At 37.7% G+C, this 12,483-nt stretch overlaps 1 protein-coding gene across 8 annotated transcripts in view; it reads left to right on the top strand.

Annotated features, from left to right (window-relative positions):
• The window catches only part of PTPRZ1 (protein tyrosine phosphatase receptor type Z1), a 143,722-nt gene that overhangs the window by 89,835 nt on the left and 41,404 nt on the right, over positions 1-12,483 (top strand). For all 8 annotated transcript variants that reach the window (XM_063323263.1, XM_063323264.1, XM_063323266.1 and 5 more), the window contains exons 9-10: positions 6,283-6,467; positions 7,201-7,327. In XM_063323263.1, the coding sequence (XP_063179333.1) occupies positions 6,283-6,467; positions 7,201-7,327 (312 nt within the window). The remainder of the gene's footprint in view (positions 1-6,282; positions 6,468-7,200; positions 7,328-12,483) is intronic.

Genomic DNA, 12,483 nt, shown 5'->3' on the forward strand with positions numbered 1-12,483 from the left:
AGTGTGTGCATTAAAACTGTGTAGGAGGTTCCTTCCAACCAGTCCCATTTCTGCACTATGTCAAAAAGAGGTATTCTGTGAATTTTCTATCTTATCTGTGAGTTTGGTATCCATACAGATTAGGAAAGAGTGTCCAGCCTAAAGATATTAGGATCCTTTTCTGCGCTGAGTTATACCATTTAAAATTAGAAGGCCCTTCCGCTTCATGTAATGATAAAATATGCTGTACAGACCATCCAAAATTTCTGTGTGTGTAGACTTGTATAATACCAAACAAATGGGTTTCAGTCTACCAAGTTTGAGATAAAAGTGTCCTGCACTCACACTACTGTGGCAGTGAACACATATAGTATTTATTGTAAACTAGGTATTTAAAGTAACAAATTGTAGGTTAAAATTTCTGGTTTGGCTATAAACAAGGAGGGGCAGAAAGGGATCACTAAAAGTTCAAGTCTTCATCTATATACATTTCAGATTTCTGTTAATATTCATGTGCACTATTTAAATGCAAGAACATCACATACACACATATACATATTTATGTACACACACACATATATATGTGCACACAAATGCAATTGTAGGATTTGTTTAATATAGAACATTAGAGGAGCATTTATATTTTCACCTCCATTTTAAGAGAAGCTAAATAAAAAGCCCTAGGAGTCGTTAAATTTAAACGTTGAGATGTAAAAACTGTAACATGAATGCCTTAGTCCCAAAGAGTAAATAGGCTTATGTATTTCATATTTAATATTGCAAAGTTCTTGTAGTCAACAGAGGAAAAAATAATCTTTGAAATCCCTTTAGATGATGAAGAGAAATTGCAAGAGTGGCTCTTACTCAAGTAGCTAACTGAAAAATTATTTTGTGTTGTGAAACCTAGAATCTCAATTTTCTCCTGTTGGATTCAGTGTAGACTCTCATTAGTCAGTAGGATTAAGTGCTTGATTTATTGCTGTTATCAATACATGGCATTTCTTAAGTAGAACTACATTTCCTTAGATGGGCTAAAAGAATCTTTCTATCCAATGATAAACTAATTTAGCAATATATCATCAGAAATTTTCACACAGTGACAACCTCAACATTCTTGGTGTAGAAGCCCTGCCCTACTGAGGGCATGGGAGATAATTCATTCCCCAAACCTGCCTAGGGATACATGTAATTTTCCTCTGTGATATGTATGTATGCATATATATATGTGTATATTTAAGAAGATGAAAATAGCTAAACCTTACAGGCATACTTGAGGATTCGACTCAAAAAGCTTTTTGAAATTGTAATGCTTTATCTCCACCAACCTCAGCTGGCATGAAAATCCGTTTATAATAGAAATCATTGTTTTTTCCTATAAACCTGAGAACCATGGATGGTAGCAGCTGGGCCTGTTGTGTGACCTCCCATCTGCCCCGCTCTTGTGGCGGAGCCCTGAGAGTGAGGGCAGAAATGCCGTCCATCTTAATCCTCATGGATTCAGTACAGATACAAAAAACAAAAAAGGTTCTTAAAATTCAAGACTGACGAGATACCTTGGTAAAAAATATTTGTCAGCCTTCTTTTCCCATGCAAAAAACAGCTACGTAAAGTTCAGCAGTCATTGTAGTTAAATTCTCTTGCAGGACCAGGAGTAAGGACTCAAGCTTTTACCATTTCACGTACCACAGGTGACATAAATTAGCTATAACCGTTCTCAGATTCTCTCAAGAGACTTTATACTGACACACTGTGCCGGGTGGCCCTGCCCAGGCACCGGCAGCAGCGGGGGCTGTGGGGGCCTCTGTGAGGAGCGGCCGGGGCTGCCCCGAGCCGGACACAGCCGGTTCCAGCCGGTTCCGACCCACCCACCCCAGGGCACGGCTGAGCCCCGCAGACAAGATGGTGGCGCCTCAGGGAAAAGAGATTTAGGAAAGGCACCTGGGCAGAGGTCAGAGAAGAAGGCTGGGAGGAGGTGCTCCAGGCGACAGAGCAGAGATTCCCCCCGCAGCCCGCAGAGAAGACCATGGTGAAGCAGGTTGTCCCCCTGCAGCCCGTGAAGCGCCCACACAGGAGCAGGCTCCTGGCAGGAGCCATGGCCTGTGGCGAGGAGCCCATACAGGAGTAGGTTTTCTGGCAGGATCTGTGACCCCATGGGGAACCCACGCTGTAGCAATCTTTTGCTGAAGGACCAACACCAGAGAAATTAATGAAGGACTGTATCCCGTGGGTGCAACCCCACGCTGGTGCAGGGGAACAGCATGAGGAGGAAGAAGTGGCAAAGGCTTGGGGTGGGGAGGTGGCAGAGTCAGGACTGAAGTTGATCCTGGGAAAAAGAAAAAGGTGGGGAAAAGGTAGTTTTTAGTTTTGTTTTTGTTTCTCACTATCCTACTATATTTTAATTGGTGATAAATTAAATTAATTTCCTCAATCAGGTCTGTTTTGCCCATGACGGTGATTGGTGAGCAATCTCCCTGTCTTCGTCTTGACCTGTGAACTTTTTCATCTCGTTTTCTTCCCCTGTCCTGCTGAGGAGGGGGAGTGAGAGAGCAGCTGGGTGGGCACTTGGTGGCCACCCAAGGTCAACCCAGCACACATGTCTACTGTGCTGCTCCACCTCCATCAGAGAGATAGAGTAGACCGGGAATATTGAAGAACTACTTTTTGCCACAGACTGTGACAGGGAGCTGAAAAGACCTTGAATGCCTTAATCTAAATGAAATGATTTCACGGCTCCTACAATTGAAAATCTAGATTTAAAAGATAAAAATCTCAAACCCAGATTCAGCTGAAAGTAGAAGAAAGCAACAATTGTGGAAAAAATTCCCTGACTTACCCACTGCTGCCTCAGAACTACACCTAATTTTATTCCAACTGTCTCAAGCTCAGATAACGTTAAATCCAGGCATAATTTTATTCATTCATATATATATGTGTGTGTGTGTGTGTGTGTATAAGCCAAATTTGGGCAGCTTATAAAGGCCTTTTTGTCAAAAACACAGCCCAAGTAGTTTCTAACAATGATTTGGCTAACATACCTTGGTGCTCCCTGATGATGCAACTCAGTTTAGATTAAAAACTTCTCAGTTATATGGGTAGCATTTTATTCCACAGAAGAATAAGCAAAGATAGGTGCATTAGCATGATCTGATATGTAAAACCAGCAGAGTTTACCAGGGAAGCTAACAGCACAGGCAGGATGACTGATAAAGAGGCAGAAGAAGGACAAGAGACAACAGCTTGGGAAGGAATCAGCGTGAAATAATATGCAGATGAGTATCGTGTAGGAATATTGTTGGTCACTGCTGGGAACAGGACCAAGCATCAAAAGGAGGAAAACAAGAGGGAAGATAATGTTTTTCTTGGAAAAAAAAAAAAAAACGTTGAAAGAACCATCTGGAAAAGCCAGCAGAGTGATACTGAAAGAAATAATATGGGAGACGCCAATCTTCCACCTTTAAAAGTTCTGTAATATTGCTCAGTTAGTCTGAATACAGTCAGAGATTTCAGAACGAAATTCACTCACAGACAAAAAAGAGGAAGGGAGGAGGTTGTACAGAGGTGGGGGGTCAGCCTCTTCTCCCAGCAGGCGATAGGACAAGAGGAAGCGGACTCAAGTTGTGCCAGGGGAGGTTTAGACTGGATATTAGGAAAAAAAATTTACACGGAAAGGGTTATTAAGCATTGGAACAGGCTGCCCAGGGAAGTGGTTGAGGCACCATCCCTGGAAGTATTTAAGAGACAGGTAGACATGTGCTTAGAGATATGGCTTAGTGATGGGTTTTGTCAGAGTTAGGTTGATGGTTGGACTAGATGATTCTGTGAAAATGATTCTGTGAAAAATTATATGATTCTGTGAAAAAGCACAGTAGAGTATGAACAGGGAGAAGCTTGGTACTTACAATATGAAAAAGCGTTTGGAAAATTATTTTAAACGCCTTTGAAAAGAAATAGCTGCAGAGTGTTTTGATTCATTAAAAAAAATAAATCAGAGTTCAAGACATCTGCCTTAATACTCAGAATTGAGAAGGGAATAGTCTTTGCTGGTCTGATTTCCTTTTGCCATCTGGTGGAAATGGGATGGAATGACAAGGTTTGGGAATGGAATGGAATGGAATGGAATGGAATGGAATGGAATGGACATGACGAGATTTTATTTTTTTTTTTAATTTGCTCTTCCTTTATGTCAATTAAAATAATTCAGTAAAATTAATAAAATGGCGTGTCACATACATAGCACAGTAGAATCAAAGCCTGGCAAGGTACAGAATGCAACTAAATTACACAGACTAATACTGCCTCTACCATTAGCTCACACACAAAATAAAATAATTTTTAAAAATCGCTGCTCATTTTCCATTGACTAGCTCAGACCAGAGCTGCTCAAAACTTCCCACCTGCGTACAGAAGAAACTGAGTTTTTCAAAATATTGGGGTTTGAGTGCCCTCCTGTGTTCAAGTGGCAAATTGCAAAGTTAATGGAAAGAATTTTTTTCCTTTCTTTCAAAAATGCAGTATTGTCCACCAAAAGAGTTGTAGTATCATGGTGTTTGCTTCTTTTAAGAGAACTCCAAAGAATCTGCACTTGTTTTCTTAATTAGCTACATATTTTGTTTTGCTTGCTTTTGCTAGATACTCAAAGTTTGTTTTTAAACATAATCTGAGATTTGAAAAATATATTTCCTTATTTATTCCAATTAGGGAATGATTATGTAATTACTTATGCAAAAGTCAAGCTAAAAGTTTTGTAATAAAAATATATCCATCTCATCATTTTAATATGTAAGATTTAATTAAATTGTAGAAAGATTCAAAGTAAACTTCATGTACTCTGATCAGTGGTTTTGACAAGTCTAATAGGTGAAATAAAGCAATAGAAATGAGGTAATAAATGAAGCAATAGAATGAATAATACACTTTTTCAGCACACATGAAAGCACATATGAAAGAAAATTCAGTACACAGGAAAGGAACTTCCCAAAATCTAGGGCAGGGGCAGATAGCCACTCTGAGCATTTCAAGCAAAGTGCTAAAGCTCTGCAGTTTCAAAGAGATAAAAAGAGGGACTGATAACAGCAAATGTCAGGGACCCCTGGCCCTCATTCTGAGGCATCAGAACAAATGTAGTAGCTGTGCTTTCAAGTTGGGAACCAACAATTAGTGAGCACTTTTGCAGTCATCTCCATTCTTTCAGTTGCCGTGTCTGAAGACTTGGTTCCCTGCACCAGCGGAGGGGATGACGAGCGCAAGAAAGGAGCGTGGGGTCTCAGCCCAAACCCAAACCAGCCATGAATGATGCAGCTGTATATGATGTTGCTTTATTTTTGTGTGTATCACAACTTATTGGTCATTTTTCAGTGAGCTTCAGCTAAATAATTTACATTTTTTGCTAATGTAATTTTTTCATACAGGTTAATCCGCCTTTGACCTTGTATTTTACTTTTAAGCTACACGCAGGTACTTGGGTAATTTGAAAAACAAATGTCAGTCTCAGTAAATTTCTAGCACAGTGGTAATCATTACATCTATATGTCTAGAAAAATATCAAAATGGTCAGTTTACTGGAATAAGATGAACAGAGTATTGGAGGGGAAAGGCCGGAAGATAGGCAAGAGTAGCTGCCTGGCCAGGCTTCTCCTGGGGTGCAGGTTCCAGGCTCACAAAGAAGGCATGAATGAGCCAGGCCCAGGACTGCAACAGTCTGATCAGGCTTCTTCAGCAGATATCTAGGTGGTGACTCAAAATATAAAATAACACGAAATCACTACCTGCTAATCTAATCCTTTCTTAGTCTCTTCCAATTTGCCTTGTGTCTCATCTTTAGGTACTATAAAAAGATTCAAACATCCTCGAGAGGAAATTCAAGTGCAATAGGTTTACCTTTAACCTTTAAAACCACTCAATTATAGATTACAGTCTATTATAGATGGTGGGAGAGCGTGCGGCTCTTCTACTCTGCTAGATCCATTAAGCCAGAGTAATAGAGATTTTTTCATCCCCAGGACATACATATGGATCTTTATGTTTTGTGTTTTATATTTTATTTCTTGGTGACTGGATATGAATATTTCACAAAATATGGCATAAGAAAGGGGGGAAGGGGACTCAGTCCTCAAATTAACTTGCTTTTGAAAATCTAGTGTTAAAATACAGATTCTGTTTATAGCGCATGGCATCTCAGATATTTTAGCAGAAAGCTAAAAATGAGGCACATGAAATACTTTTCTCAGGAGCTGGCTCGAGATCTTAGAGTCATTTGTACCATTTAATAAATATCACGTTCTTTCCTTTTTTTCTTTCTTTCAGTTTGCAGCTCAGAGCCTGAAAATGTCCAATCTGATCCAAAGAATTATACTAGTCTTCTCGTTACATGGGAAAGACCTCGAGTTGTATATGACACCACAATTGAGAGATTTGCTGTCTTTTATCAACAGTTGGATGGAGAAGACCAGACTAAGCACGAGTTTCTGACAGATGGGTATCAGGACTTGGTAACTGTAAACTCTTCAAGTTTCATACAAAGGGGTGATGGCAAAACGCTGTTAATTATCTTGGGGGATTAAACAGTAGCTGGGAGCTGATTCAGTAAAAAACTACTTCTTTGGCTGCAGGTCACAGAAGCTGTACTTCATTTTTTGGCTGTGAAGCCACAAAGACAGTTTAAAAAAAGAAAAAAGCCTCTCTTGCCCAGAGGAGAGAAAGCTTTCACACACTGATGTTTTGATTTGCCTATACTATCCCCAAAAGTTTTTGACCGTGTCAATCTCTGAGCTCCTTAGCCGTAAAACCCTTAGTCAATTAATAGTGATCGTTGTACTTCATTGCTCGCAGGTGTGCAAAGAATGACCTGCACAAGCAACTAATAAGATTCAGTAAAATCTTACTGCTGTTAAGTATTGTTACTGATTACAGCTTCACGGTATTTTACTAATGTGATCTTTTACCCTCTTTGAAGACATATTTTATCAGAGATAATGTTACCTAAACTAGTGTTCAGCATTAAATGATTATATAGTTTGGTATCCTCCATGTAAAAATTCACAAGATTTTTTTTAAAGTTTACTGAAAAACATTTGTGACAATAAAATAGAAAAAGTATGCATTAGAGTCCTAGAAGAAAGGAGCTTTATGGTTCATGTGAAAAATGTGCTATGAAAAAATTAACATTTCCAAATATTTGTTACTTACTTGCAAATAAATGATTAAACATGGTTTTTCTTTTAGGGGGCTATTCTAAATAATCTGCTGCCCAATACAAGTTATGTTCTTCAGATAGTTGCTGTTTGCTCTAATGGTCTATATGGAAAATACAGTGACCAAGTCATTGTTGATATGCCTTTAGAAGACCCAGGTAAGTGGTCTTTTGAGCTTAGTGATCATTTTTGGCTGAAAATCTGTATTTGAAGAAGTAATTTGTTTGCAAACCAGTTAAAATGCACGACTATCAAAATATGCTAAAATGAAATTTCAAAATCACTGCAGTTAACCTTCAGCATGTTCTTTGCTACTGATATTTTACATGATGTAATTCTCCATTCCTTGTAAACATTGCCTAGGAAAGACTGCATGTTAATTTTTTTTAACTCTAAGAATATTCTGAAAAACACCTACCTGATTTCAAATCTCACAAGTGTATCTTTCAGCAGTATAATATAGGGAAATAAAACCATGTTTGGTATTATTTCTCTATGGTTCAAGCATCCTCCCAAAATTAATCTTCACAGCCAAAGTATTAAGGAAACACATAATACCAACCCAATACATGACTTATAAGTCTGTATCAATTGATTTTGAAATTTGATTTCTTATGATTACTTGGAGTTTGATTTCAAAGGACTTGCGGTGATGGAATTCCCTTGCTTCTTAATGCTGCCTTGCAAAAAATCAAAAGGCCTAACAAAAAAATCTTACTGATTTCACAGCCAGATTTACTTCTTCCTCCTGCTGGTAAATATGAAATAATTTGAAACTATAGCATGAAGCTTGATCTTGTCCTTAATAATTCCTTCAATTCTGTGGAAGTTTTAGCATCAGGCACAGTTCTTATCAAAGTGAATGAGAGCTATGTTTTTAATTAAGAACCTGGTAATTAATTATAGGAAAAAAATCAAAGACTTTCTGATCATGCAAGAAACCATTTTTTATCTAAGGGCCTGGATTCTTGTTGTCTATTTATGAATTCTGTAAGTTCAGTTTTACACTTCATTAAGTCTGTTTAGGTACAGCAAAGTGCTTAGCAATGTTGTGATGTACTTGGGAAAACAGGTCAGTTTTTCATTTCAAGGGAACCACATTCCTTTACAGTGTGAAAGAATACAATTCTCAACAATCTCTACTGCATGAATTATGAACTAATAATGGTAATAGGCTTATAATAGTGCGTTTTTGTCTAAAGGAGGGGGATGCAGGTTCAGGTATAGTACATATAAATTTTCAATAAACATTTAACTTGTCTTTCAAACACAAAGTGTTAAGAATGCATTTTTGGAGTCTTGTGCTAATACCTATCAGAATGTTTCTATTTCTCTTCAGTTTTCTAAGAAGTCTGTGACAAGGTTCTGACATTCTGCCTGACATTCCACTTTTCTGTTTATTCTTTACCTACCTCTTAGATACTATATTCCTCCACTTCCTTTCCAGAATTTGCTGGGCTTGTGTTTGAAGAATTTACTCAGATGAGTTTTCATCTACATACCCCTACATGGAATGACAAATAAGCAGTGTAGTGTTGTCATTATTAAACAATAGTTCAACAAATCAAGTCAGCGCAGTACTGCCATCACAGATTTAAAAACTCTAAAACCAGACATTGCAAAGCAAAATCCCATGTAGGTAATATGCATAGGATAAACCGCCCTATTACTACTGTTGTACCCCTGCTGCAAGGAAGAGTTCCATACCTCCTGCTGTGTGCCATGACTCCCTTTGAAAGGAAAGGTGGACACAGAGGCAGGGAGGGGAGGGAGACAGGAGCGCCGAGGCTGGCTAACCACGGAGCCAACACTGCGCAGTGCACCCGCGGTGCAAGCAAATGCTGCTGGGGAGCAAACCCGGCAAGTTTTGGGGCATTTGGCAGCCTGCAGCTGGCCAGCGGTGCAGATGCAGCCACTGATCACGGCATCCCTCTTGTATTTCTGCTGAAGTCAGGCAAAGCAGTGGCTTTGCATTCATTTCAGTAGAAGGAAGAATGAGGAGCCTTGCTTTGGAAATACGTACTGGAAAACTAATTTCACCTTCCAGTATATCAGCAGAAATTTCTCTGAGATTTGTATTCTCAGACAAGAGAATCTGGCACAATAAATGCTATATTTAGCAGTTCTGAGTGAAGGTCTGATATACTCATGCCTTTTTACGTAGACAGACCATTAATTTCTTTTTGTTAAAGAAATGAGAAAATACAATGCAAGGATACATAGGAGGCATAACAATGGAAAGATCTATCTATATAAAATATGAACAGGTTAGCGTAACAGTGAAAATGGAATTTTTGTGTTTCCTGTCATTTGAACATTTAAATATGTCTCCTTAATGTTTCATTAAAGCAGATTACGTATGTAACTATATTCTTATCCTGAGTTTTCCTGTTTTCAAATAAAGCATCGTCAAAAGGAGAATTATATAATATGCATATCAGAACTGTATAAACACCTGTGTTTTTTTTTAAATTTCAGACAGTTCTGAAAATTTGTAATAGCTTCAGGTCTACCTAAGGTTTTTTTCTTTAGTTTTCCAAAACGTTAAAAATTGAGGAAGATTATTTCAGGTCAAATGAAGTGTTTCAAGGATATTTTAAATTCAAAATAAGAATAAAAGAGGGAGAAGTTTATAAATAAAAATGAAATACCAAAATGAATATTCTGTGTGTTTCAAAAAACCTGCTTCTTTGGCCTGCCTCCTATCTGAAATGGACACAAAGTTATTAAATGTACTTTGTGTTCTTTTATTTTGACACTTCCACAATGGTACATCTGAAAGCACTGGATGAGGAAAATTCAGGGAAAAATCCCTCCCATGTAATCAGTATGATTACAGTGGGTGTGCATCACTCTCTAAAAAAGTTTTATAGATGTTTTCTCAACCCTTGATATAATTTTAAAGTATGAAAAAAACTTCCATTCATTTCTAATATTAATGTTTATTTGCATACTTACTTTTACTAATTATTTACATCTGAATTAACTGTTGCACATGTTGCAAATATTTTCATATTTAATATTTTAATATTGCAAATATAAAACAACAGAGATATGACAATATAGATATCTGATGAGAAAGATTTGTTCAGAGCAACTTGCTGGTTACAACTATAACATCAAATTGGTTTTGTGATCTGCTTTATAGATCTTGAGGCAAAAGGGGATTTCTTGGAGTTCCTGCTTGTGAATTTATGAAAGAAAAGTTATCTTCACCATGAAGACATGAAATAAAATTGACTCATACAAAGCATAAGCTAAAACTTTCATTTTCAAGAATTACTCTGAGTAAGCCAGTTTAATTAAGATGAAATTCACTGCAGTCACCTCCAGATCAATTAATCTTCATGTTAAGAGCTAAAGTGAGGCGTGAGTCACGCGGAAGCATTAGATGGGCCCTTTTCCAGGAAGAATTCTGCCCTTGGAGTGGCCACTTTTGATGAGGGAAGTTTCAGTACACTCTGCATCACAAATCTGGTGTTCAAAACAAACTCATGACTATTGTTTTAGCCTTTTCCTTTTCAGATGCTTTCAAGAGAGAGCGTTTCTCGTGCCTTCTCCACACCCTGTCTGGGTTAGTGAGGGCTCTGCAGGCTCTGAGTGACCCACAGACCAGGTTTAAACCCTCTCGTTCTCGGCAGTGCTTCGTAAGAGGAAGGACCTCTTTCAGGCCATGCTCTCTGCCTCAGTTTGTGGAGCCCTCAGGAGCTCTGGTATGACATTGGGCAAATGGTCATAGTTGAGACCTCTGCTCTTTGGGGTTTTCCTGAACTGTTCAGAGTGGTGGCCTTTCATCTTGTGGTACAGCATGCGTGCACATGAGAATTGTTTCCAGTTAGTTTCCAATTAGTAAAAGTCACTGGATGCCTTATGCGGTGTAGCTACACAACCTCCATTGAAAATGAAGGGAATAGTGTACATAGCGGTTTAGTCAGCTTTGATAAAGTCCAGCCTTTATTTACCAATTTTTCATTTGCTATTAGAATCGGATTTTTAATAGCTATCTAAACGTGTGCTTTGACTCTCCGGATAACATCTGTATAGCTCTGAAAGTTCTGCAGTAGTTCGTTGTGCAGTTAATACCAGTGTTACTTATATGCTTTTGCTGATACAGGAAATGAAAAATAAGAATATATCTCTTCTCTCATCTTCCTTTGTGGAGACTTCAGTTGGTGTGTATCAAAAAAAACCCATGCTGGGATATGGCTCTCAAATGCTGTCTCCTGCATTGCAGCTCATGCTGTCAGCAAAGCTCTCTGAGGGTCTAACTATACTATTTCTTTGTAACTTGTCTTTGTGAGTGATTTTTGTCCTAAAAAACACTAAGCATATCGTAAATGTTTCATTTAGGGGATGCTTTTTTCTAATTTTGTACTGATAAATGTAGAAATCTGAAAACTAATTTAATCAGAAGAAACAGGCTTTACTTTTGTTTTTGCCATGCCATTTATTACATAAGACAGTACAGAAATGAAAACAGTTTAGGTTGTGCATATTATTCTACAATTACAAATCAGATTGTTTTAAGGGTTTTTTTAGAAGATTTGCATTGAACTTAAATGCAGGGAAATAGTTATCTTTTTTGTCTTTGTTCTATCGTTTCTTCATCTGTTATTAAAATGGACTATGAAAAGACCTCTTCAGAACTTTCTAACTAATAATTTAATTATTTTATTTTAAAATGTAAGCTATAGAATAATCAATATGTGATTCCAGAAAAAATAAACAAGCTTGTTCATCAACCTACATCAATGGGTTGTTTTTTGGAGGGGGCGGTTCTTCTCCTTGGTTGGGGAATGTTAGCAGATTTCTATAATCTCCTGTCAAATCAAAAACTCAGGAACAGGATTAACAGAACTTCTATAAGCGTGTGTCTCTAATGCTTTTGACAAATATATTGTCTGTGACCAACTAAATTGAAATAGGCTTTCAAAAATGTCTGAAGATTTAGTGTTGTTAATATATATAAATATTTTTATATATGTATCTCTATATGTATGTTAATGCCTCTCCAGGAAGACAACAGCAAGAAACTGTGGTTTTCTGCTGTTGGAATTTGAGGGCACATACCATGTAGTATATTGTAGGACAATCAACACATTTTATTTTTCTGATTAAGTCTAATTAAAGCTCACCTCAAGAATAGTGACCAAAGAATGAATAGGTAGCATTTCTCTATATTAAAAATATTTTGCAGAGAAGTCTAGAGTGCTTAATACATGCTATGGGTCTACTGTGGAAAGACTGTCAAATTAATGTCTACAATGTTTGATTTATATCATTGAGAAGCCAGGGAATATCATTATCTCCTCCA

This window comes from Chroicocephalus ridibundus, chromosome 1 (assembly GCF_963924245.1).
Source record: "Chroicocephalus ridibundus chromosome 1, bChrRid1.1, whole genome shotgun sequence".
In the NCBI taxonomy this organism is placed as follows: domain Eukaryota; kingdom Metazoa; phylum Chordata; class Aves; order Charadriiformes; family Laridae; genus Chroicocephalus; species Chroicocephalus ridibundus.